The sequence below is a fragment of the Oreochromis niloticus genome, linkage group LG1, assembly GCF_001858045.2.
Source record: "Oreochromis niloticus isolate F11D_XX linkage group LG1, O_niloticus_UMD_NMBU, whole genome shotgun sequence".
Classification (NCBI taxonomy): domain Eukaryota; kingdom Metazoa; phylum Chordata; class Actinopteri; order Cichliformes; family Cichlidae; genus Oreochromis; species Oreochromis niloticus.
The window spans coordinates 31,845,906-31,873,116 of NC_031965.2; the positions used below are offsets into that span (position 1 = coordinate 31,845,906).

A 27,211-nucleotide genomic window follows, 5' to 3' on the forward strand; every position below is an offset into this window, starting at 1 on the left:
TTTGGTTTGTTTGTTTGTAATTGGGGAAAAAATGAGAAAACTGAGAGGAAAAAGACAGAAATCAAGGTATTTATACAGATAGATGCAATAAGCACACACACCTTGTGTTTGTGGTAAATCTAGAGCAAAAAACATCAGTTTAAATGTTTATTTATGCAGGATAATAATAGCACACTGTGAAGATGAGTAGAATCACAAAAGACCTCTAAGGAAACTTTGGGAGGCACGGAGAAATGCTTTGGGCAGCTCCAGTGTGCAGACAGTAGCCACTGATGCTTTGAGACAGCAATATGTTGTCAAAAAATATTTGAGTAGATATTGGTTTTTTTTTATGTAGCTAACTTTTGTTATTACAACAACAATTCAGTGGGCCAGGATTCCAGTAGTTCAAATTATAGCTTACCCAATAGATGAGCCATATTTGTAGTCCTAATTTAGCTGTTATATTTAAAACATTGTAATCTCCATAGAAGCTCATATTCTGTAATTGTAAAAGGGCAGGTAATAACAGAGGACAGTGGTCATAATGGTTTTTGTGCTGCACTGCTTGAATGAGTCATCTGACCTCAGAAATAATAGTTCAGTTACATTTTCAAGAGCATGATCAGAACATGCTGTTAACCTTACTATTGACCTTATGTCCTTTTCTCTTTATGGAAATTCTGCAAAGATAAACAAATGTGTAATAAAACATTTTATCATGGCCAGGTGTGGGGCTATAATAACTGCAGTCCTGGTCCTTAAAAACGAAGAGAGAGTTTGTGTAATTTGCTCGTGATCAGAGCCTGAAGCAAATTCTTCAGTCTTTGTAATTTGTGCACTACTGTAACGTCGTACAAAGTCTGGATCCTGTCATGAAATGTTACTTTTGTAAAATTGCATTGTTTTATAAGGTTGCAGTGCAGTGATATACCTGCAGTATAATACGTGACATATACAGTATTTTTTTTAGTGGCTGCTTTAGCTGTTCTTCTGCGGTATTTATGTTGTGGTGTTCTCTAATTTATGTTTCCTGCTCTTTCTTAGGTATGGTGTTGGTACGCACAGAGTTAGGACAGCTGGTAATGGTTCCCCAGCAGGCTTTGGCTCAAGCTCAAGCACAAGCACAAGCTCAAGCCCAAGCCCAGGCCCAGAACAACATTTCTCCACGACCTGCTACCCCCACCACAGGGACATCCTTCAGAGTAACCTCTCCACAGGTGAGACCACAGAACCCACATGATAGCTGGCAGCTGTAGACTCTCACTGCTACAACCATGGCACACAGTGTTGCTGTTCAAATGAGACAAAAGGAAGGAGAAAGACAGAAAAATTAGAAGGAGTATTATACTCATTTGCAACTCTACTAGTGTAGCGTTGCATTGGTTTAACAGTTCAAAATTATCCATGTTGTTAAACTAGACCTTTACACTGGCGATTGTTCAGTTGTTTGAAACAAGCCGTTAGTTTTGCTTCTTCAAGCCAACCTTCTTCTGATTGGCTGCCTCTTGCAAACAGATGGTTTGGGTTTGAACTGCGGATAGGTGGGGCCAAATTCCCATTTGATGCAATTTGTGATTCTGGGAATTTGGCAGCTATCTTGAATCTTGAATCAGCAGACACCCATAACTTTAAATGCACTAGTTAGTGGGACATTAAAAATGCATGTACTAATTAAATCCAATAAAAAGCTCTTCGAAGGTTTAGTGAATTTTCTCCAAAATAAGGTTAAGAATTAAGTTTTGATGGCAGATTGTATTCCTAGTACACTATTACTCAACATTACAGCTTCATTACTGGCTCAGTCCAGAGAGCTGGTATGAAAAAAGTATCTCTACGTATCTCAGCAGACCACTGAACAAATGGCATGCCTATCAATGTGAAGGATATAGTAAGCCAAGAAAAAGTAAAACGTACATGCACCTACATTTTTACTATGATAACATTTGCCACAGCACACCTGCTGTGATTGCCTACCATTTACATGGATAAGTGCAAAAACAACTGGTTAAAGTTTCCTTTTATGGCTTCTGATCTGCTCTTAAGTTGTTTATACACTGGAAATGAGTTGCTTGTCAAGCATTGCTTTAAAACTGCCTGCTGGTCGCTCGCAGATATTCCAGGCTGTAGTGTGGATCCTCTAATGTATTTACTAGTAGGTCATATGTTAATCAACTGTGTTCTTCACTCTCATTAGTAATCTCTTCAGTTCCTTGCATCAAAGTTTATTGCGGGTCCACCCACTTTGCACTTGCACTTGTAGTCATTTTCTCCGTAGTTTGAGGTCGTAAATGTTATTCAGTTTTTTGTCTCTGGTCACTAAGTCACCATAAATCGCTTCCAGTGTGTGGAACAGCTAAAGAGGGTCCTCTTGGGTAAAGAGGACAGAAGTGGAACAGCCACCAACTTTAGCAACTGAGTGTTTTTCAGACAATTTCTAATCAGGATTCTTCTCGTCAGCTTAATGTAAAGTTGTTGTTTTTTTTAACCTGAGCCATAGTGCAGAGCTTTTATAATGTATTTATTTATTTATTTTTTCCATTGGCCCTCATAAGGAAACACTTCTCTGTTTTTTCTTTTTGGCATCCATTTGTTGAACTTCATCCACTTTTTGGCTTGCAGCTAGCAGCACTCAGTTTAGAGTCATTCTCATTCAGAAACATACACAAGTGGTGCAATCTAAACTTGCTGACACACATTGTGGGTAGAGCAAGCAATAGGTAGGAATTTGTAGAAAACTACGCGTGTTAGTTACACAAGGGCTCATTCTGATATTACTCTGATTTTCTACCAGGAAGCTGGCAGGTTAAAGTCCATTTAATGTCTGATCTGACATGTCTAGACATTTGCGCTCTCACACTGATAAAATGAAAAGGTGAGGTTTTAGCCTTGGGGAATCACTTTTACTATCCCGACTTCAGTGGGAGCTCATTCCATCTCTGTGGAGCCAGAACAGAGAAGAGTCATAAATGACCATGTGGTTTTCTTGAGTGATGGGATGACCCAAGGGATATTTGACCGTGACTTGGAGGTAGGAAGGAGCTGCCCTGTTCATGGGATGTAGATAAGCAGGAGAATTTTTGAATGACTGGAAGCCAGACAGGTGTACATGGTAGGAGAACTGTGCAGGAATACAAGTACTAGGCAGACATCAGCTACTTGGACTAATGGTCGTAGCCTAATGGCACAAATGTTGTCTCCAGCAAGGGGGGAAGTTTATTAGTCTGGGGTCATTATCACAAGGATTTTGGACAATTTAGAAAGTGTCAGGGTGTTTTCATCAGTTATTTTGTCTTGATGTCCATTTCACATGCACTGCTTGAAATACTCTTTGGTTTAGGTGTAGGAACTATCTGGATGGAGTGCACAGGAGGCAGCACATATAGTGTCTACTTGATAGGTCTATTAGGTAATTGTTTTCTTTTTGTTTGTTTGTTTAATTTCAGAACTGACAGGTTTAAGACTACATTTGATACCTGCCTACTCACGTGGAACTCGGTTGGCTACTCTTCCTAGAAGAGTTCGGTACCTGTGTGAAAAGAGGAGATGCCTCAGATGCCTCACTGTTGAGGATAGAATGCAAGATGGCCATCTTTTATTGCAGTATTTGCTGCAAATGCTATTTTGTTGTTCAGGGTCGCTTGTAGCTTCCTCGCCAGCTGAGCGAACACCATCATCATAATGGTAACGTGTCAGCGAAGGATTCATTCCCTGTGGGAACAGGGGTCAGTCTACTTGAGGTTGAGCTTTAGGTGATTTCACATCCATTCTTACATGTCAGTTGGAGTTTCAGATTGGCGCTCTAGCAAGGATGTCCGAGTGTCAACCACATGATAGAAACCAGAAGCGTATAACAGAACTAAGTGTCTTTGTGTAGAGGAAGAAGAGGGGCCTACAATTCTCTGGATGGAGAATTGTAAGTTCCAATATTTTCAGGCTGTCCTTCAGTCTGTAATGGCCTGCCATGCAAACAGCGAGTCTCCAACGCAAGGAGAATCATGTCAAGTGAGCAGCCTATATTTGCAAATAAATAATACACACATTTTTCTTAACAGTAGCTTATTTTACCCTCAGTCAGGGAATGTTGTGATATATTGTGGTGTATACCCAAATTCATTTAGGTATCATTACCTGGAATTGTAAAGGTCTTTCTATTTCTAGCAATGGTTGGTTTGCATTTTCTCCTCATATCTTTCACGCTAAAAAGACATGAATGTATGAGTTACTACTCTTAATAATCTTTAAAAAAAGAAAACAGCCAACTCCTAGCTGCTGTGATGTGACTGCTCGCTGCTCCTGAAACATTAGGATGGAGCACAGCGATATATCACATCACATAAAGCAGCAAAAGCATCTGAATGCAGATGCACATTTTGCTTTTGGGTAAATAATTCTGCAACCTTCAGAAAAAGTTAGATGGGATTTCTTTTTTTTAATAAACAAGTAAATAACCTGCATAGTAAAAGGTGTCCAGATGTTGTTCATCTATCAGTGAATGTCAGATAAATAATTGAAATGGAGTCGTATGTTTTCAGTGAGACAAACAGAAAAACAAATTGATTGCAGACAGTACAGGACTGTAGACAGATCCTGGTGCTGAATTAAAAAAAACCCTCTAAATGAATATCAGATGAAACAGAAAGGCCTGATGGTAAGAGTGATAGAGAGTTTTATTATTTTTTATTATTTTTTTTAGCAGCGTATAGAAAAAAAGGAAACGTTTCACTTTAAAGCATATTTAAAAAGCCATGTATCTTTACTGTACCTCTAAAACCTGCTGATATTCCACTTTGTGCAAACTCAGCTTACACCAATGCCATGCATATGATTTACTGGGATTACAAAAACATCGAACTCCAATCCTCATGGGCACATTTCAGGTTTCTTTAGCTTCTCCAGCTCTGCATAATTTCCATCAATGTTAATGCCACAGGTGGTGACCTTTGTAAAAGAATAATCTGACTGATGAGATTTGAAAAACTGTGATCTAATTATACGTGTGTTCCCACAGTTGATGTTGGGTGGGCACCACCTCATTAAATGAACACTTTATTAGTTGTAGACCCTAATTGGGGTGTGATTAATGCGTTAAACTGTGTAATTATAACAAAAGAATATCCTTGATTTTTTTAATCTATAGATTAAACTGAGATTAATAGGTGAATTAATGTCTCAAGGCTTTTTAATGACTCCATGGGGTCCTCTCATCAAAATTTAACGAGCTCCTGAATCATTAATTGGAATTTGCTTATTATCACCTGTGGATCCATCATTCATTTGATAACTTGAGCTTGTGCTGGTGGCTGTACACCTTTGAAGCTTAATTGCTTTTAATAATGAGGTTACTTGATAGTTGGTCCCCCACAGTTCTCTTTAAATCAAGTGGGACAGCTGAAATGGGCTGGTGACAGCAGAGCACTAATAGAGCTGAAATGTGTGCACAGCTTAATATTTGAGCGTGTTAATGTCTTTGGGCTAGTTTTTCTGTTATTGATCTCAGAATGCCAAACACTACCTCTGCAATGTGAGAAGATGTGTTTTATTGTAGGCCATTTTGGGTGAATATTATTCCCAAACTATTATTATTATTATTACTAATAACTATTATTCCCATCCCAAACTACACCCCAAGTCTGTTAATGTTCAGATATTTGGAGCTGGAACCAGTAAAATCTCGATTATTGTGAAAAAACCTACAATTAGTTGTCTAACTGATTAAATTAGTAATTGCTTCAGCATTTGTATTGGATTAAATACAAAGCTTTTGTCTGCATGTAAAAAAATGTTGGCACACCACAGAGGATTTGGCCTTACTCTAAAGAAAAGTCAGCATGACTGGGATATTTTTTACCATTTTTTAAGGAGAAAATACAGTTTTCATCCTTTTTTTCAAATAATAGGAATATGCATAGACTTCAGTTATGTAGGTTGAAACCAGCTTATTACTTTAACTATATGTAGACTACTCATGCTTACCCGCATAGTTATTCCCTTGAGACCTGTTGTTAACCAGGAAAAAAAAATCGTATACACTCAATGCTACTTACAAATTGCTAGTACTGGGCTTTTTAGAGAGTTTGGTCCATGCAGTCATTTGTCAGCTGCACATCCATGATTAGAATCTCCAGTGGCACTACATCCCAAAGGAGCGGTACTGCATTGAGATCTAGTGACTGTGATTGAATACAGTGAACTCATTGTCATGTTCAAGGAACCAGCTTGAGATAATCTTGCTAGAAGCAACTTTCAGAAGAAGGGTACACTGTAATCATAAAGGGATAGACCTGTGAGTAACAGTACTCAGGTAGGCTATGGAGTTGATATTAAGGGGCTCAACGTGTGCTGAAAGATATCCTGAAGGCAGAAGAGTGTTGAGCCCCGTACTTGGAATTTGTGGTGTTAAGTGTATATCAGTTTTTTTTTCCTGGTTAAAACATAACTTTAAGTGATAACTACACTGGTAAACATAACTGGTTTACATATAGTTAAAATAATAATTATTTTTCATCTTAATTATCTGAAATTTGCATGTTAAGTGATAACTCAAAATATTTTGGCCATTCCCATCTGATCTCTGGCATGAACAGGGCATTTTCACCAAGAAAACTGCCTCTCACTGAATATTTTCTTTTTCACACCATTCGGTGTATACTCTAGAGATGGTTAGTGTGGGAAATTCCCAGGGGATCAGCAGTTTCTCAAATATTCAGACCAGTCTGTCTGGCACCAACAACCATGCCATGTTCAAAGTCACTTAAATCACCTTTCATCCTCATTCTGATGCTCGGTTTGAACTTGAGGAGATTATTTTCTATGCATGCCTAAATGTTTATTGCCTTATGATTGGCTGGTTATTATTGGTTCATATCTGTTAATTTGATAAATCTCAAAGGTTTAAATCTAATGTAGCTAGTTGTTGCCCCCCCCCCCGGGGCTTTCAAGGTTGCACTTTTCATTATAACCCTAACCGCAAAGACAAAAGATTAGCACTAGAGGGCAGCATTTCATTGCCTATTTTAACTTGACTTGTCTTTTACTCTGAATTTTGATGACTGTTTGTACTGTTTGCTGATCACGTTGGGCTATGGTAAGATATGCATTCATGCTACCTTATATGATTTTTATCAGTTTTACAACTTTATATATATGAAATTAAAATGGAAACTGAAGAGAGTTTGACTGCTCTTACATAAGGTGCAAGAAGAACTGACGTTGAAATTAAGTCTATAATGTTATATACATATAATGCAAAGTATCACTGTAAACTTTAGTGTTCATGTGTTTAGTGTTATTGTGCTCTATAGTGGGTATAGTATTACATTTTCAGGTAGTTAGGACTGAACTGAGAGACATAATGTGATATATTTCAAACCTAAGTTTAACCTCAGGTGCTCTGTTACTTTCATAGTGTAAAAAACTGTAAACTGTGAATCAGAGTCAGTGTCACACAGAGCATGGTCAGACATTCATCTCCTTAAACGTCATGGACAGAATTCTGCGTTAGCTGCACAACAATCCTCTCTGCTCATAGTCAGCCAACCTGTATCCATCCTGATACAAACCCCTTTCAAAAGAAAGTCGCAGATTGTCATCGCCTCTCACAGTTGATGACAAATTAGTGGGCTGCGGCGTTGCCATCTCGACAGGAAAAGCAGTAGCAGGGAAATGAAAGGGAATGGTGTTTATTCCCAGAGCTCAACCCCTCTGTCGGCCTGTCACTCTTCCCATGACCCTAAGGGGAGAAACGGAAGGCATCCTGAGCTTCCTTCCTTCCATACCTGTTAAATCATTCATCATCCAACTGCCTGATTATTTTAAAAAGCTAACAAGGCTTTGGTTCTCAAGTGTGTTTGTGTGTGTGTGTCTGTCTGAGGGAGAGAGAGTGAGCGAGAAAGCGGCATAGCTAGCGGTGGGATGCACCCTGTGGCTCTTAGCATCACCCTCCTTACTTCCATCGCCTCATCTCTCATACACTCACTTCCTCCAACTCTTCAGTGTAACATTCATTTGGATCCTACTAAACTTTTAGTGGAGGCAAACCCCCTCCTCCTTCTTTCTTATCCCACTTCTTCTCCTCTGCACTGTAGTCTTTGTTTCATTTCTTCTGTCTGTGACAAGTGCAGTTTATCATGTGCATGAATTTGTGTCTGTTAGCCTGCTTTGGTCTGTCTGTGAATGGAAGGCTGAGTGCCAGAGGTCGGGGTTGAGGCCCTCCTGGGTTGTTTTGGCTAATAAACTGGGTAGCAGGGAACCAGCCAGGAAGTGTTTATGAACATTTGTGTGTGTGTGTTTGTTTGTGTGTGTGTGTGTGTGTTTGTCTGTGTGGTGTGTGTGAGTAAGAGATGAACCTCTTTGGCTTTGTGGCACTTGGCACTGTCCTCCTCATTCGTTCTTCTGCCTTTCATATGTTAGCAAACATTTTATTAGGTTACGACACATTTCAGCACTAGCGTGAATCCTTTTCTAAATGCTACATTTGTCAAGTTCCATTTATTCTTCCAGTCTTCATTCGATTGCACATACCGTATTTCGATATGTCACTGTGCTTTGAACCTATTCCACAGATTTTGCAGCCTAACCTGAATTTATACTTCATGCTAGGATGTACTCTGTGCATCTGATTTATTCAGGTTTTTCGGCCTTATAATAATCTCTGTGCCCCTATTTTGCATTTTTACACCTAGGTTAACAACAAAACAAGTTAACATATCTAAGAAATATTTGAGAAACCAGTTGTCTGAGTGCTTTTGGCTCTGCGTAAATATGCTATGAAAATTGTTGTTTATAATACAAACAGTATGCATGTAAACATCCTCAAATTGCAACTCGGAGTCAGCAATTTAAGCTCCCAGTTAATGTGTCATTTGAAATCTAATGAGCTAGAGTAATACGGTACTAAAGAGAATCTGCTGAAATATCCCTAAACATAATTTGTCTGTATGCGTTGAGTGATTAATCCCTCTTGTGTATTCTGTGTGATCCTTCTGCACTCATTGGTTTTGTCTCTGTTATAGTAAAGTGTGCCTTAATAAATTGCTTGCAATATTTCCTTACTTTTCTGCAACAATGTACAGTGGAAATTCTAGACGGTATCAAAGAAGAATAAAAAATAAGAATGTTTTATACAGTCATTGACACTTAATAGTGAATAGTGATATTTTTTCTGTTTATTTATTTGTTGACTAACCCATTTGTGTGTTTGTTGGGTCTTCTATTCTTCCATTAATTTGCTTAACTCACTCCTTAGTGCAGATAAAGTTTAATAAAACATTAAAATATTGCAATGGTTTTCAGGCGTGCTGTACACAAATATCTGTGGTCTGTTAAAAGATCAAGTAGGCAGGTTCAAATTTCTGATACTGTTAATATACTGTACTTGATGCACTTTGTTTTTACATGTTTTCCTTGGTGACATCATCAAGGTTAGGTGAGTATTTAGGTGCTAATATCTGTATTAGTTGAATAGATGGGGTGATATGGTACTATAAGGTCATTAAGATAAGATGGGGCTTGATTATTCAAGACCTTGTATGTGAGGAACAGGATTTTGAATTCAATTCTGGATTTAACAGAGAGCCAATGAAGGGAAGCCAATATAAGAGAAATATGCTGTCTCTTTCTAGTTCCTGTCAGTACTCTTGCTGCAGCATTTTGGATTAACTGAAGACTTTTCTGGGAGTTTTTAGGACATACTGATAATAACGAATTACATAGTCCAGCCTTGAAGTAATAAATGTATGAACTTTACGTGCTATACTGGGGTCTCATCATCAGCCTTTGAAGGCCAGATCACCACCTTGGTTCTCTTTGCCATGTTTGAATCCTGAGCAGTTTTTGTAGTGTGGCATTATTCTTATTGGGAGGCCACTGCTGTTAGGGAGTGCCATTGCAGTAATTGGGTGTGCACCAATATTTGGGTTTTTATAACCTCTCTGTCAGCATGAGTCTCTGGACTCAGATTAAGGCTGGGTGATGATCTATAGTTTAATTTCAAATATGATTTTGCTTTTTGTTTGTGTTGTTTGCTGTATTACAGATTAAGAGCAACTCCAGGGTTTCTTTTGTTTTCAGTAGCAGGGCATTTTCAGTCCTCCTTAAAATCTCAGACTCACTCAAAATTTAATTCTTGAGCTAAGAAGATTGAAAAGTGAACTTTTGGTCAAAAAGACTTATGTAGAAGAAGGTCTTCTGTAAGTGAACCTGTTGAAGGATCATTAGTAGTTACCTGTCTGTTGGTTGTTCACTTACTCTCCACAGGTCCGTGCAGGTCCCCTGAGCCTCATGTTGCACCTGTTAGCTGACAGCAAGTGATGGTTGTCCTTGCGAAACAGACTCCTTACTGTATGACCTTGTTTGCCTCTACTACACCCACCTATTTTTCACATGTATTTACTTTTTAAAATTATTTTTGTTTTTTATTATATTTAAAGTTCTAATAATTCCCCTGTAAAAGCACACATTTATTTAGTCAATGGATAACTCAAGGTTTCCCAGCAAAGCATTTCACTGTAATGAAATCATCAGGGATATTCACTTGACCTGTCAGTAGTTTCAGTGTCGTGGCTGATTGATGTAGGTCCCCTCTGGAATCAGACCCCAGTAGTACGACACTGTGAGCCAGTGCCACCTGACCAAACGTGCTTTCTTGAGTTAAATCTTCACGTCGACAACATGCTGCCACCTTCCTTCTTCTTTCCTGCTGTCATGACCTTTTCTCATCTGTCTGCAAGGCACGATACTGCTCTTTTCTTATTCTGTTGCCCTGTCTCTCTCTCCCTCTCTCACACTTTCCCCCGTCTTTTCTCTGGCTGCCATCCTTCCTCCTCACTCTTTTCTTTCACAGCTGAAACTGGCACAGCATCACTGTTGCTGTTTTTCTTCCTTTGTATCTTTTAAGATGGCTTGTATTCAGTTATCTCTCCTGTTTCTCCTTCTTCACCTACTTCCTCTGATATATTTATTCCCTGTTCTGTCTCTTTTTCCTCTTTCTTTTTCCTCTGTTCTCCTTTTTCCAGCAATCTCCTGTGACCTCTCAGACCAGCAGGCAATGTCCTTTGACCCCAGCCAAGATGGCACCGTCTCCTTCTCCTACTCCTTCCAGCCCTGCCCTCCAGACTTCTTCTTCCTCTTCTTCTTCTTCTTCCTCCTCCTGCCCTGCACTCCGCCCAGTGAGACAACTCCTCCTGACATGTTATTCAGTCCTCTGCCTGGCATTTTCTTCCTTTGCTATCCCAGATAACTGCCTAGACATAGTGCTGGCTGAGTCTAAAGTTTACTTGCAGGTTGTGTACAAGCTGATATGACTTCAAGTATTTCGGAGGAAATTTTAGTAAAACCCTTTTCTGTATATATTATACCTGCTGTAAGCCATAATATTCACTATTATAACTAAAATTTATTTAGTAACAGAAAAAAATCATGGGGACATTTTTTAAAGTATATATCAATTATGTAACAAAGTAACAACTTGCTGTTGTTACAGGAAAGAGGAAGCTTAGATTATATGCACGTCAGGTTCAGTTAATTGCAAATACCTAGAAGAACTTAAAAGTGAATCCAGAGTAAGACCTTGGGTCTCAGAAGGTCAAACCATTTATTTTCAAAGTGTGCAGACAAAAAAAGGAAAGTATGAGTCCCCTGTATTGATGCCCTAGCTACACATAATACATAACCTGTACTAAATACTGGCACTTATTGGCAAGGAACTAGAGCACTGAATCCTCTGATCCAGATCGAATTTGGACTGTTTTGATTTAACCAAAAACATACTACACTACATAGCCGCATCACAAATATAACTGTACACGTAGCCTTGTTACCATCTATATGTCACTCAAATGATAGGACCTTAATGTGTCCCCTTCATCCGGGTGTATTCACACCTGTATTTAGAGCTGTCCACTTATGACCACGTCACATAAGATGTATTTTATTGCCAAGTGTGAACAGGCCCTGAGAGATTTAAAAGAGGTGATGAGGGCCTTAGAGTGAGAGACTGCTGTTGGCACCTCCTCTCATGAGCAAAATTGTGTTTATGAATTTTATTCAACTGCGCACACATCATTATGGGTAGCCAACATTTGTTACAGATCTTCTAAGTCAGGTAGGTGACGATTAAGAAAAGCTTTGATGGGCTCCTGTGTTTCCCAGCCTCTAGCTTGTCACCTCCTCCCCTTCTTCCTCCTTGTCTGTTAAGAGATGTCCACCAAAGTAAGGACACCAGATGTGACAGGAGCGCTGTGGCGCCTGCCTCCTGTTCTCTGTGGCCTTGCTGGGAGCGAGGCGTCACGTCCTGTTTATCTCTCTGTCTCTTCCTTGCTCTTCCAGAAGGGCCCTGTGGCACCGGTCGTGGCTGTGACGGCTCCGCAGCAGACCCCCGTGGTTTTGCCTCCCCAGGCCCCGGCCCAGCCTGCCTCCCAGCCAGTGCAGCCTGCACAGCCGGCAATCGCCACGGCCTCTGGAGCTTCTGTCGCATCCCAGGTCTGTTTCCTCTGCCACACTGCCCTCCTCTCACCCTCCTCCACTACCACCCACACTCCACCCTAAAGGGTGAGGGCACTGTCACAGCTGCCAGGAGGCTGGCTGTGTCACAAGCTCAGACCCGGACCCACAGCTACACCACGTCACACAGCTGGCCATGGACAAAGAGTCTTGCACATGCCCACACATGCTTGCGCTCATACATTCACACTATTGCGTACTAACCCAAGGACATAGAAAGACATAGAAGCACAGATTTACCATGAAGTCACATGTATGCATATTCTCACACACACACACATATATCTGTCAACCCAGGTGCTACATTTTAATGTCCTAAATGTACACTATTCACTGAGTTGTGACTGATGTGTTTCAGCCCCTTTTATCAGCCAAGTTAATTCCACTCTTTAAGCTAATATTTAAGGACATGCAGCACAGTTATAGGGCCACTTCCTCTCTGTCTTATGTTGTGATCTATTGTTTTACATAGCGACTTTAAGGTTGAGATTTGTTAATAGTGGTGTCATTGGGTTTTTTTTGTTTGTGTGTGTGTGTGTGTGTGTGTGTGTGTGTGTGTGTGTGTGCGTGCGTTTCATAGAAAATGAATCGTTATTTTGTTGTCTTCAACAGGAAATGCAAGAGAATGTTAAGAAGTGTAAGAATTTCCTGGCCACACTTATCAAGCTGGCATCTCACAATTCTCCGTCCCCCGAGACGTCTAAGAACGTCAAGGCTCTTGTTCAGGACCTGCTGGTGAGCTTTACAAAAACACTATTCATATCATATAGGAAAATAATTTCACTTGTTTAGATTTGACAATTTTGGGGCAAGTATTTGATTTAGAAAAACTGCTAAGGACCTGCCGTATACCTCTTTTTTTTGTAGGCAAATAATTTTAACTCATGCATCTAACTAATTTAATGAAATCATAACATGGTAAGTGTGAGTCCATTGTTTTGGGGGGTTTTTTTCCCATTTTTTTTGCGGTGTAACATATTTTAAATTTTACATTAAAATTGACACTTTTCTGTGTCGTTGTATTAAATATTTCCAACCTGTAGATGGCAGCATGAAACTCTTTCCGAAAGTCTCTTTTCTGTGTCATGAATTTTCATCTCATACACAATGTGCACCTTAAGTTGTACCCTGAAGTTTCAGGATGGAATGGTTGATGATTCCTTCTGGTGATGGGCTTTCATCTAACTGTGCTTATACCCTGTGGTGTACTGCACGGCTTCTCTTTTGAAATTTAATTTTTTCTTTACTCTTAACCTGACAGGATGCCAAAATCGAACCGGAAGAGTTCACCAGCCGACTGCAGACAGAGCTCAAGTCATCTCCGCAGCCTTACCTGGTACCCTTTCTCAAGGTGAGGTTCTTGCTAGTTAACTTCTTTTTTTAACCTTCTCCCGAAGCTATATCATCCACAAAACTGATTCCTACACTGACTAATGCAATGGCTCATTGAGCTCATCTTCTTTATAAGTCTCTGAAACTGCCTGTCTAACATTGAACCCTACACCTCTGTCATCAAGTAGTCTTCTTCACCTTGGGCCTGATTATTCAGTTTATAGCACCTGTAGGTACTTGAAATTCTCATCCATCCATCCATCCATCCATCCATCCATCCATCCATCCATCCATCCATCCATTTTCTTGTGCTTAACCAATTCAGGGTCATGGGGTCTACTTGAAATTGACCCCTAAAATTGTTTTCTGAACTGCCCCTTATCTTTCTCCTCTAATTATTCCCTAACTTGGCTCCTTAAGCTGCCACTCATAGATTTTTCTGAAATGATCCCCCTAAAGTAGTTCTTTGCATGGGACCAGAGTCAATGTTAGCCTGGCCTGACAGTTGAATGAGACACACACACACACACACAGACACACACACACACACACACCCTCCCTCTGGCCTGACTTCTGACTGCGGTGACGGTGGCCCCTGCAGCCGTTCCAGTAGCCAGCAGGTTTTTTTCAGCCAGCCACGATGAGCATCACATCAAGGCACTCACCCGCCCAACAGGGCCACAAACACATGGTGTCAGGCAATGTTAGGTCATTTACGTCAAAAATCTGCCCTAAAATAGTCTCTAGGGAACGACATCAGCTCCTTAGGTCAACTGACAGTGAGTTATCATGCTAATATTTATGGTAACACTGTATACAGTTTTAAGCATACTGTAGGTTTATTATCCTGAATGCAAATTAAACAATTTCAGGTCACAAATAAGCATTTTTTAAATAACAAATAAAACTCACATGAATCATTGTGCAAACATTCTACAAGCATGTGGTCACATGCATCTGCAGATGTTTTTTTAGCTGTCTATAGCCATATTTTTTTTGATAGCATTATGCTTAATTAGCCAGTGACCACAGCAGTAGTTGTTGCAGCTGTGTATGGTGTTTTGTAATGCATGTCTATTTCTCTGTGTGACTGTAAACTCTGGCTGCCCTCTGTCCATCAACAGAAGAGCCTCCCAGCCCTGAGGCTGTCTTTGCTGAATAGTCAGCAGTCTCTGACCCAGCCCCCGCAGCAGGGACTAAAACCAGCACCCTGTGGCACCCCTCCTGCCATCGTCGCTGGGCCAGCTGTCCGCATACGCCACCCTAATAGTGTCAGCACCACTACGGGTGCCAGTGCACTGCCTGCTGGGACGCTCGGACATGCAGCTGCAATGGTATGTATAACGTGGGCAAGAGTATCCAGTACAGACACAGTCATCACAATTGGGAGTTGCTTTTTAAAACTCTTTTGTTCACACACAAGAGTTTGTTCCCCAAAATCACAGTCCAAATAAAACTACATGTGATCTTTGAAGTAAAACATAGCAAATACAAAGATCGATCCTAAAATGTGTAAATGTTTGTAACTTACATATTCACACCATAGATAGATTGTTTGCATAATGTGCAAGTGGCTCCAGAGCAGAAGCACTGACCATAGCAGATGGCAAAGCACAAGTATCCAATTAGAGGTACTCAATTTACAAACTTTGCTGTTACACTGTTAAGTTGCTCAAAATGGGAGGTGAGAAGGACTAATAACAATGTCTGGGTTGGAAAAAGAGCCAGGGGAAGCATATGGAGAAATAAAACAACTTTTTAACAGAATAATATATAATAATAAAGTATTAACAGATCATTCATTGATACCACACTTCTTCACAAGCATTATATCAACTCCCAACACTTATGAAGCTCGATCACTGGGCTGACCAGCTGCTCTCACTGGCTTTTTATACGTGAATGCTGAGTGCTGAGTGAAGTCAGCTGTGCCACCTGAATTCAGGGAGAGAGCAGCACAATACACCCACACAACACCACATAGTAGGCCTTTTAAAGCTATGACGTAAGGTTTGTGTCTTTATTAGTAGGATTTTGAAAAATTTGTCAGTGAATTTGGAGGGTTTTGTTGTTAGACTACAGTAGTTTTAAACATGAAGGTTCAGTTATTCCACAAAGAAGTCCTTTGGAGGCGTTACATTAAGCTAGGAATACATATGCCTAACACATAGGACTGTGTTATATGTCTTTGTGAGCTTTCTGAAGGGCTATTTAAAGATCCTTCCCCCAGTTTAATGGAAACAGTTTAACACCACACCATCTGTCCTCCAAATCTGTGATATGATTCTTGGTATGCAGTACAGTCTCTGTGATGGTTAGTCACACCCATATGTTGCAGGTTATAAAAGTGTCATGATTATTTGTGTACAGGAGTCAAAGAAGCAGGAGTTTCAAAAAAAATACAAGAAGTAAATCTACAAGAACATCGAAACTCCACAAAACTTGGGCTGAGCGCACACACTGAGGAAACACAGACACTACAACAAAAGGGCAATGTGAAATTGTTGCCTATTTATACAAACTGACACATTCTAAGAGCTAATCAGGGGAATAGGGACCAGGTGGGGAACGAGGAACAGCTGAAGACAATTAAGACAGTTAGGAACAAGACCAAGAAGACAAAAGACTACCAAAATAAACCTGGAAGTCACTGACTGACAAAGAGACAAGACTCTAACACACTTGAACTTGACATAGGGGAGACCATGGGGAAGGCTAGGAGAAACACAAGAGATTATAGAAAAGGTTGAGACCATCTCAACCTTGCCTCTCTAACTTTGTCTCCAAACGCTCAACCTGTGCTGTCCCTCTGATATACTCATTTCTAATCTTGTCCGTTCTGGTGACTCCTACTGAAAATCTTAACATCCTCTACTCTGCCACCTCCAGCTTGGCCTCCTGTCTGTTTGTCAGTGTCACAAAAAGAGGCCGAGTTTTACACCTAAAGGTAGAAAAGAATTCAAAGTCCCAACAAAATTCATATTTTAGGGTCAAAGACCCAGTATGATGACAGAGGGAAACTGTTGGACTGTACCAAGAAGCAACAGCCTTACCTTTTCTTTCTTTTTTTTACCGTTTGTCTGATTTAGTTTCCAGATTTGATTTGCTTGTTTCAGTTATATTTGAAATGTTTTAAAAAATGTTTATTAATTTTAGTCTTTATAATCGTAATACTATAGTTGGTAGTGCCAGGAGCAGATTTAAGAAGTTCAGACAAGGTATTGCAGAACAAAAACCTGGCTCAGAGTCAATGCCTTCTTTTGCTTAATGTATTGAATAATATGGCAATATTAGCAAAGACTAATAATATGGACCTTTCCTCTATATTTCTAATTGGTTTGGCATTTTTGTTAGTTATTTTCTGTTAGTTTTCTATTCCCAGTTTCAGATTGTGGTTTAGTTTTAGTTAACTATAATAACCGCGTTGTGGATACTGAACGTGTGTTTGTGTCTGTGTGTGCAGATGTGCTTGTACATTGAGAATCATGCAACCCCACAGAGCCCCGATGTCTACAGATGGGTCAAGTGAGGTCAGACTCAGATTGGTGTGGTGCAGGCAGAGTAGTGGGCAAGCTAGAGGGGTCTCTCTTTTGTATTTCTCTCTCTCTCTGTTTCTCTTTCCTTCTCCCTCCGTTTTTTTTCGCTCACTTCTTTCCGATTTACTTGGGCTGTCACTTGCATACACACACTTTCTCTCCATCTCTTTCCAACAGCTTCTTTCACTGTATCTGCCCCCGCATCACCCTCTCATTTCTCTCCCTCTTTCCCTCCCTCTACCCGTTAACCGTTGAAGGGTGAAGCGAGGTAACTAGGTCAGCCCCAGGTCAATTTTAAAGCAATGTGGCGGCCGCAGTCTATGTCCAGAACATGCCTCTGGTCTCTCGCTCCCCCTTCTCTCTCTCTCTCTCTCTCTCTCCCTCTCTCTCTCTCTCTCTCTCTCCCTCCACACACACACACAACGGCAACATAAGCTATCACACAAAACATTAGTAAATGATCGCCGCTGGCACATCAACAGTCTGAAACCAGAACGCTAGTTGAATTAGCCTAAAAAAAAATCTGTTCATACTACAGTGGTATGGGAAAGATTTCTTGTTGTAGTATAGTAGGGTATATAGATGTGGGCTTACATTATTTAAGGTTTCTTATTTAATTACAATTAATGCTCCAGGATATCCAATAAGCCACAATCATTTTGGTTTTGAACCCACAACATTTGAAACAATGCTGTGTTTCAAATGTCAGGGGTTTAATTTGATCAAATTTGCTTTTAGCAGAAAACATCTGAAGTATTCTACGTTTCTAAACACATGGAGGATAGACCACTTGATAAAGACATTATTTAGAAAATCAAAGTTAGATACTTTTAAATAATATATATATATATATATATATATTTTTATTGTGCCAAAAGCTATATGGGAACTAGACCATAAACTTCCTTGGGGCAAATTTTATATGAGGTGAATGGCCTTGATAAAAACTCAAGAGGTGTAAGTAGGCCGCACCACCACATACCGTAACAGTTCATTCTTCATTGCAACAGTGTGCAGCGTCAGTACATGTGATGTTCTATGGATGTTTGAGCTAAGAGGTTGAAATAATATATTCCAACTTTGCTGGTCAAGTTATTGGGCATCAACAGCAAGGAAAATGAATAATGAATCAATAATAAATAGACATATAAATAGTAAATAGCGGCAAATTCGTAGCTTTATATGCATTTTTCTGTATTATTGTTTAAAATCTGTCTCTCTTTACATAAAACTAACATGTTATTCTTTAATCTAAAAAACATCTAACATTTAAGATCACTCTAGATGTTAAATGTAGGAAATATGAATCATATGAAAGATGAGCAGTTTAGGTTTACTGTTATTCCTTCTGCCCCTGATTCTAAAACTTCTTACCTGAGGTTTTTCCCTCTCTTAACTGTGTCGCCAGCTGGCCAGAGGTGCTAGCTATCTCTGCTCATTCTGAATGTATTTTTCTCCCCTTCCCCCCCTTACTCGCAGACCCCTGCAGTGGATCTCTGGGAAAAATGGCCTCTGTCTTTTTTCAGTAGCTTGAACAGTAATATAGCATGTGTCAGGGAATGGAAAACAAGGCTAAAAAATATGCAGCAAGAAGCAAACTGGTAGGAATGGATGGCTGAGCCTGAGGCTCGGCCCGTAGCTCCTACCAAGGAAGGAAGTGACTCTAATAGCCCAGCATACTCTCCCACCCCCCGCACCTTCTTCTTCTACTACTTTTTCTTCTTCTCAACTACTTTTTCACTGTGGCCTTGACTTTTTATTGCCTTTGTCTTATCTGCAAATGCAAGCAAATGTAGGTCACATACAGTGGGAGAAATCCATCCTTCTTGTGCATTTAATTTGATCTCTAGTTTCTCTGTACTGTGTGGAGAATTCACCACTCTTGTATGTATTATGCATTTATTCTGTATATACTGCTGGTATTTTCACTGTGTTACAACTGAAAAGAAATCAATATACAAAACTCAAGTGGGTCTAGGTCTACAGATTGTGTTTTTTTTCTATCCAACTATGACAAAAAGTTTGCTTTTTCACTTTCAGTTTTGGGGATCACACAAAAATGGAGCAATGCTTTAATAGGCATTCAGTTTCATCCTTTTTAATTTCCCTTCTTTCCCTCCTCCTTCTCTCCAATTGTTTCCTTCTGAGAAATGCTACAATAAAGTTTTGCTTCCTCAGGGTGTCAAGACAGGAGGCGCTGTTGGTGGCCAGGTCCGGATGCCTGTGGTGATTACGCAGTCCATCAGAGCGCAAGGTAAGACATCTGCAGGCCTATTACAGACACATTTGATTGAATTCAATTACATGTACAGTCCCCATTCTTATATCAGGCATTTAGAGGACTAAAGTATAGAAAGATAAAAGAATGAACAAACATTTCTTGATATTTTTTGAAACTTTGACTCACGGTTTTCTTCCGATTCTGTTATGCAATATTTACATCCTTCGATTAAGACACCATTGCAGAAAAAATATTCAAAGACTTTCAGCCTCAGTTTAAATTTCTTTTTAAATGATGAACCAATAAAACAGGTTATATAGCCTAAGATGGCCATTAGTGAAACCGTAAATGTTTTCTCGGTAGGCTGAAGGTTGTGTAAACAGGCAGGAGCCATAGAGAGAACAGGTGGTTTTTTTTGTGTTGTTTTTTTTTTTTCCTGTCTGGTTATAAAGCCTTCTCAAACATTTGCGCTACTGCTTACTCACACTGATTCACAAACACTCTTCCCACAGAAGCCCACAAATATCGCCCCAACACCAACCGGGTGTAACGCTCCCCTAAGAGAGCTCTGTGCTCTCAAGTGGTGTGTGAAATGAGTGTATGTGTTTGTACCTGTTTGTGCTTGTGCGTTTGTGTTAGTGTGTGTGTGTGTGCGTGTGTGTACGATCGGAGGTGCATACAAATTTGATCTGCCCCCTTCCCCAAGATTGCCTGCAGTGAAAGATCTGTAGGTTGTTTTATGCCCATAAATTGGAATGCGGGGATAGTTCTAAAAATACTTTCCTGTGCCTCTTGGCTAGGAACATGCCTGTTAAAATCAAGTTTAAATTCACTCTGGCAGTCCTTGTGCCTCTCTGGAAAACGTGTCTCGGAGCAGGATGCGGTTTAGGAGTGTAAGGAAAGGCGGTGAAGTGCAGTGATATTGACAGAGCGACGCTCTCCGCACCAACCTGGGGAGAGCGACAGCCCCGCACCCTCACCCTCACCCTCACCCTACCCCTGTGAGGATGACAGAGACAGCTGAAGGTAGTCGTTAGACAGAATGAATATTTGATGCAGATAGAAGGGGACACTTCAATGATAACATTACTCCTTTCCTTTTTGTTTAGTGTTTTCTTCTTTGTTCCCCCCTTTCTTTAACAGGCACAATGGGAAAGGGAGCCATAATCCAAGCAGGCAAAAGTCCCATGGGCCTGCCTGTTCAGATCACTGGGAATCAGAAAAACAAGCTCAATGACCCCGGAGGAGGCACATTCAGGTACAACTCCTCTCGCCAGGAGAGTGACTGTGGAGCATGTTATTTGTGGCTGCCAACACATGGGGGCAGCATTTCACTAAAAAGCTTCTGCATGACTACAGGCTACACTCTCAGCTAAGACTGTGAGTGTTTATCTGAGTTGCCTGCCTGGCCACCTGGCTGCCTGCCTGCCCGACTGGTTGATCGGTGGTCCTTACTTCCCATGCCCACCACATAGCAGCACACTGTCAGTTAATAGATCACCCTCACGATCGCCTTCCTTGTGTCACTGTCACAACTCATCGACAGGATTCCAAATGAGCTACAGCTTAATTTAGAAATAAGATAATTGTGCCCATATGGTTGGAATTTCTGGATGCGGTTCTGAAAATACCTTTTGGTTAAGTCAAACATACAGTATTTAGCCTGCAGCTTTCCTCCCTCTCTCTCTCTCTCTCTGGTCTTGTCTCTGCTTCAGCTGTGCCTTTGTCTCGAAACATAAAAGGTTCATCGCCCACATGCTGGCCTTTGTGGTCCATGTTTTGTGTGAGTCTTTATGTGTTTTATGTTTGCATACATTCCTCTATTTGTCTGTGTTTGTTTGTGTCTCTGCTTGGGTGCACATGAACATATGTGTATATTCCAGAAATCTAAGAATTTGTGTGTGTATGTGTGTGTGCATATCCAGTGTGCTTGTACACATGTATTGACAGGTGCCGGAGGTTTAGGATTGCCCCTGTGTGACTGGGACAGGGCAAGAAGAGTCTGGGTCACATGGGCCAACGGGTTCATGGTAATGGCTCCCATCTCCTGAGGGGAAAGGCAGCGCCCTGGGCTCTGATTGATAAACCAATAAATCTTTAGCTGCGTTGGTAATTAAGCTGTCAGGCTCGCTTGTTACTGGCGACCTTTTTCCCCCCTGCGGTGATCACAGGGGCCCACCACACACAAATGCACTGGTTTCAACACAAGTCCAATAACACACAGTACCACTGTCACGGAAGAATCATGTCAATGATATTTTGTAATTTATTTTCTCTTTATCCGGGTCAGGTGACATTTCGCCTGCTCTTCATTTTATGCGTTAGACACTCTACGTATTGTGTAGTCAATCATCATTGTTTTCATCCCTTTATTTGTCTCTTTCGTTTTCTTCCAACGACACATACATGCTGAACTTTCTCGCCATCATACTGTTACTTGAAGTCACATATGACTTTTCTGAGTCCGATATAAATTTAACTGTTTGATGAGTTGACCTCCGTATTATCGAATTATCTTCATTTCTCACTGTCGCTCCTAATTTTCCACTTTACTGAAAAACGCCTGTGCGTTAAATTCTTAACTTGTTAATGTTTCAGCTGGACCTCGGTTGGTTGCTGTTGACTGAAACCTCAGTTAGAAATTGATGTTATTTTTCTATGCTGTTACTTTTAGTACCTGAGGATATAAACATGCTGGAACAGAGCTCATTGTTACAAGGTGATCCATCTGACGCCACACTGTCTTCACACCACGTCCAGTCAGACGCGACGACTTGTGTCTGTGAGCAGACGCTGTTTTTCATGTTTACCATGCTGAAAAATGCAGACAAGTTGTTAAAAAAAAAAGTTAATTTTGAGTTTCTACAGCCTTTTAAAGAAGCTAATATTTAAACAGCAACAGCAGGTCATTTGCATAAAATAGTCAAGTAGGTCAGATTTAATTAAAAAATGTGTGCCACTGACATAATTTCAGTAATTACTTAGAAATCAAAAAAGGATTAAGACAAGTGGCCAGCGCACACAAAAAAGTCTAAGTGAACTAAATCAGGGGGAATTTGGTCAGAAAGCCATTTTGAACTAACTGCTTCCACAGCAGGATTAGAGGGGTGTAGGTATCTGTTGACTGTAATAAAGAAGCAAAAAAACCAACCAATGGTCAGTCAGCATCCACCGTGCTCTCCCCCACCCAGCCTGCACCATGTTCAGCTGCAGTCTGGGACTGATGTGTGTATGGCTGTCACTCTGAACCGCTGGTCCCAGCGGGCCAGCTGTAGCACAAACACACACATACACACTGCAGGGCTTGTGGGGTTTCCAATGTAGCTACAGCCTTCTGTGTAAGTGCTTGTGTCGGTGTGTGCGCATGTGTGTGTAGTTTACAGTACAGAGTGAAAGCAGCTGTCTCTGCGCCCCCCCCTTCTACCCCTCCTCATCTCTCTGTAAACACTCGACATCCGCTGTAATCACTGGCGAGCCAGCCGAGGCCCTCAGCCCTCTGCCAACCTCCGAGCTCAGCCTCAGCCCCTCAAATCCAACCCTGTGCTTCATGGTGGACACACATCCCTGCGCATTAACAAATACTGGCATGGTTGCATAGGAAAAGACACACACAGATACACATGCAAAATTAGGATCAAAAGTTTTTGTTCATCAGTCACTGTTGCCAGTGGACGCAAAAGTCCACCAGCTCTTTTCCATCATGTACCAGCAAACTGACTTCATTATGCTTTGCGGGTATATCCTTTGTTGCTCTATAAATTGCTATGTGATGTGCCTGTTTTGCTAAGATGAACTTTAAAAGTAAATTTGAGTCAATTAGAACTTAAAAGTGATCTCTGAAAAATGTTGATGTTGCCACTTGTAAGCACGGCAGCCACAAGATTCGATTATGTTGAGATTTGGGGGAAAAATACATGCAGAATGAGCAGAGGTAGCTTGCACCTCTGGCCAGCTGCCGACAAAGATGCTCAAAAACTCCAAAGAAAGTGGTAGCACTCCAAATAGATGCAGGAAAGTTTAAAATGCTACAAAATATACTTATCAGCTGACGAATCCAACAAAGGTCTCTTAGCATTGATCAGATCGTCACCTACATCACACCATTTCCTTGCCAGGTATTTTAAGTGCTTGGGAATAATAACAGCCTGAGTGTTGGTAATGAATTAATTACACTTACCCATTAAACATGAAACAATACTTGGCCTGCTTCTGGTCTTTGGAAAGCTCTTAAGCCTATGCTATCATTCATTTTGGGCATTAACACATGTCCTGTCAACTGCCCATTGAACTTAAGGCTGTTTTATGGAGAATACTTCTCCAGTGGCGCATGTCTCTCAGTGTGGGCACAACAACATGCATGGCCTGGGTGTTAGTCACAGGGATCAATCAGGGCCCCCTGCCTGGGCACAGAGACCTTTATCCACAGGGATAAAGGGGGTGGATCAGTGTGAAGGTGGTGATGGTAGTGTTGGAGACGGGGGAGGGGGGCGGAGGAGATCTGAATGCACCCCACACCTACACAACCTCTAAACAGCAAGTGCAATTCTCCAACCTCCTATGGCATGCCCTCGCTGAAACACAAGCTTGATGTGGAAATGACATGCATATGTATTTATGTGGCCTCTGGCTCCGAGTCCCCGAGCCAACCCAAACCAATAACTGAGAGCCTGCTCTTTAGCTTCCGTGGAAGCTAATTACATATCTGCTTTATTAGTGCAGAGATATAGTCGGGAATATTTTGCATTTCATATCTCACTCCCTCCTTTTAATGTCAGACCTGTCTTTAGCATTCTCGTTTGATTTCAGCCCTGGTGATCTCAAATGGCCCTGAAAACAGATCATCAAAGATAAAAGGATTACCAGAATTCTTGGATACTGAGTGATATTTTGTTTGCCGATACACAAAATGTCAACCAATCTCCCTGTTGGTAGTTTACTCTGTTTACTCAGTTTACTGTTGATTTAAAAATAACACTTTTTTCTGCAGTATAAATTGGAGATCTTGACCCTATGGTATTTTTTTTTTTTTTTTATTACTCAGATAACGAGACTCCGTTAGTACAGTGAATAGATCTTTTTCCTTTATTCTTCTTTTATTCCAAAGAAGTTAACTTTCTTTGTCATTTTTAGTCAAATTATTTGAAATAATACTACTAATAATAAAATGCTTAACTGTTAAACCATGTAATATTGACCAAAAGAATCACAGAAAACTTTTTTATGTACTGAAATTGAATGTACTTGATTTAATTCAGTGGTTCTCAAACTTTATCTCACATGCACAACTTCAGAAGCCGAAAGAACGCCCTACACTTCTAATTTATCATCAATCATTAACAATTAAAAATGGATCCAAGTTGAAGTTTAGTGAATACAGGTTGGGAGGCTATCGTTCCCTTTGTAAATCATATTAATTCAGCTTAGTCTCATTCGATATTTTCCCCTGGTGCTCTATGCCCCACCTGGAGTGGCTCAGTGCCCACCCCACAGTTTGCTGTAATATAACGGTTCATGTAAAAGTAGCCTAGCCAGTTTTGCAGAGATTTTCTAGTCTAAGACTATGTGATGTGTTCTGCCAACATGAGATTTCGCTCTCTCTCCGTCTTTCTATCTTTATAGTATGCAAGAAATATATTCATCTATTCTCAACCCTGAGAAGAAAAGCTTTTCATAACCTGTACCTTTTCCCACAATGTTTTTAGTTCACCTAAAAGAAGCCAGATTAAAAAAATGAGTAAAATAGGAATCAATTTTAGAACCACGAGTTCAGTGCACCACATGACTGTGGTGAAATTGGCATGGTGGTGGGTAGTTAGCACTGCTACTGCCTCACACCAAGAGTTTCTTGGGTTTGAATCCACGGGTCATCTGGGGCCTTTCTGTGTGAAGTTTGTGTGTTTTCCCTGTGGCTTTGTGGGTTCTCTCTGGGTACTCTAGCTTCCTCTCACAGTCCAAAGACATACATATTTGGTTATCTGGCAGTTCTAGGTGTGAATAGTTGTCTGTCTCATTTTTGCCTTCCAACAGACTGGTGACCTGTTCAGGGTATACCCTGCCTCTCACTCCAGATGGGGTAGCTGGCACAGGCACCAGCCCCCTTGTGACCCTTAATTAGACAAGCAGAAGACAATGGATACATGGCTGTCTATATAAGGCAAAACCTAATGTATGATGTTATGTCCTGTCATCAGGTAGAGATTTTTGCATCGGTTCAGATATTTTTTTGATCGCTTTGGATCCATTGATACTGAGATTTTACTTTGGCTTTGAGTGATCTTGTGTAGTCACTTTTCCATCATGGACATTGGCCTGATGTGTAGTTTTTAGTTTTTCTTTCCTTACCTGGTTGAGTATGGCCTAAGGTGTGTGTGTGATTTTAAGCCAGGTCAAGTTATCCATAAGGACGTGATAAAGAAAGGTGCACAGCCTGAGGTGCAACACAGATCATAATCCTATGCATCCACGGTTGCGTTGGTGTGTAGATTCTCTCTGTGAAGGCTTAATTAGAGAGCTGGAGGAGAGGAGGAAAAGACGAGAGAAGGTTGAGGTGTGTAGAGTTCAGGGAGCTACTCTAATCGTCTTTGTCAACCTCCTGCCGTGGTGTCAAGTTTCATATCGGCTCTCCGTGGCCGCACTAAGGAGCAGGAGGGCCTCGGTGGGGTGGACTTGGCTGACGGTGTGTGCCCACACTCCAAGACGCCTGAAAGAACTCGGTGCCCCGTGCTGCACACATGTGTACGCAAAAGCACAGCAACACACACTCTGTCGCAACCAACAACAGTGGCATGAACGTAAATGACTATGGAGGTGAGCCAGTGAGTGGCAAGAGGCCACTCTGTGTGTGTTCTGTGGTTCTTTGTTCTCTCCGTCAAAGCCACTCAGAAAATCCGCTTCTCGCTCTAGGCCAGTCCTGTAAGCACAACATGTCACTGCTCTGCTAATTCAGGCCAGGATCATAATCATTACTTGCCAAGTATAATAATTGTAAAGGAATTTTTCCCAGTGACAACTCACAAAGAAACTCACAGCCTTTTACAGAATATGTAAACCTCTTTGACAAAGAAACACAGTGACCATAGCACACATTTTGCATGTTTATACTCCTTTGTCTTTGCTAAACTGTAATACTGTGTAAACATTGTGAAGTCTGCATTATGCCCATGAGAAATGACCAGTGCTCTGAGAAAATACATCACTGTGTGTTGCACATGATTGTGTAAATAGAGTTTGTTGACATTAGTCTATAGCCAGATTCATTGCAGCTCTTTGCCAATTCTCAGGAGCATCCTTACCGAGCAACACAGCTTCCAAACGCTCTTCATCTCCCTGACTCTCAAAGTGTTGACACAAATAGACCCTGGAATGGGACTTCTGTGCCATTATGAGCAACGTATAGCCCCTTGTAACAAAACTAATGCATAATTTTGTCCAGGCAAATATCCCTGTGAAAAATCTCCTAGTTGACAATGTAATGTTAGGGCGTGAATACACAATTAAGGATTGTGCAAAAGGAATTTTCCTGGTGATTCTGGAGCTAAAAAGAAGAGGAAATAGTTTAAACACAGCTTCCAGTAGGAGTCAGTAGTGCTGTGACAAGCGCCTCTCAAGTTCTCCCTTGGAGAACTGTGGAAATTTCACGGAC

The 27,211-nt window shown here is 40.8% G+C and overlaps 1 protein-coding gene across 3 annotated transcripts in view; it reads left to right on the top strand.

Moving 5' to 3' along the window:
* LOC109202667 (transcription initiation factor TFIID subunit 4) overlaps nt 1-27,211 on the top strand; it is a 90,802-nt gene that overhangs the window by 1,867 nt on the left and 61,724 nt on the right. For 2 of the 3 annotated variants that reach the window (XM_019360565.2, XM_019360571.2), the window contains exons 2-9: nt 1,027-1,199; nt 10,995-11,147; nt 12,307-12,459; nt 13,093-13,215; nt 13,742-13,831; nt 14,937-15,146; nt 19,527-19,602; nt 20,713-20,827. In XM_019360565.2, the coding sequence (XP_019216110.1) occupies nt 1,027-1,199; nt 10,995-11,147; nt 12,307-12,459; nt 13,093-13,215; nt 13,742-13,831; nt 14,937-15,146; nt 19,527-19,602; nt 20,713-20,827 (1,093 nt within the window). The remainder of the gene's footprint in view (nt 1-1,026; nt 1,200-10,994; nt 11,148-12,306; nt 12,460-13,092; nt 13,216-13,741; nt 13,832-14,936; nt 15,147-19,526; nt 19,603-20,712; nt 20,828-27,211) is intronic. The other variant, XM_019360568.2, reaches the window with a different exon arrangement.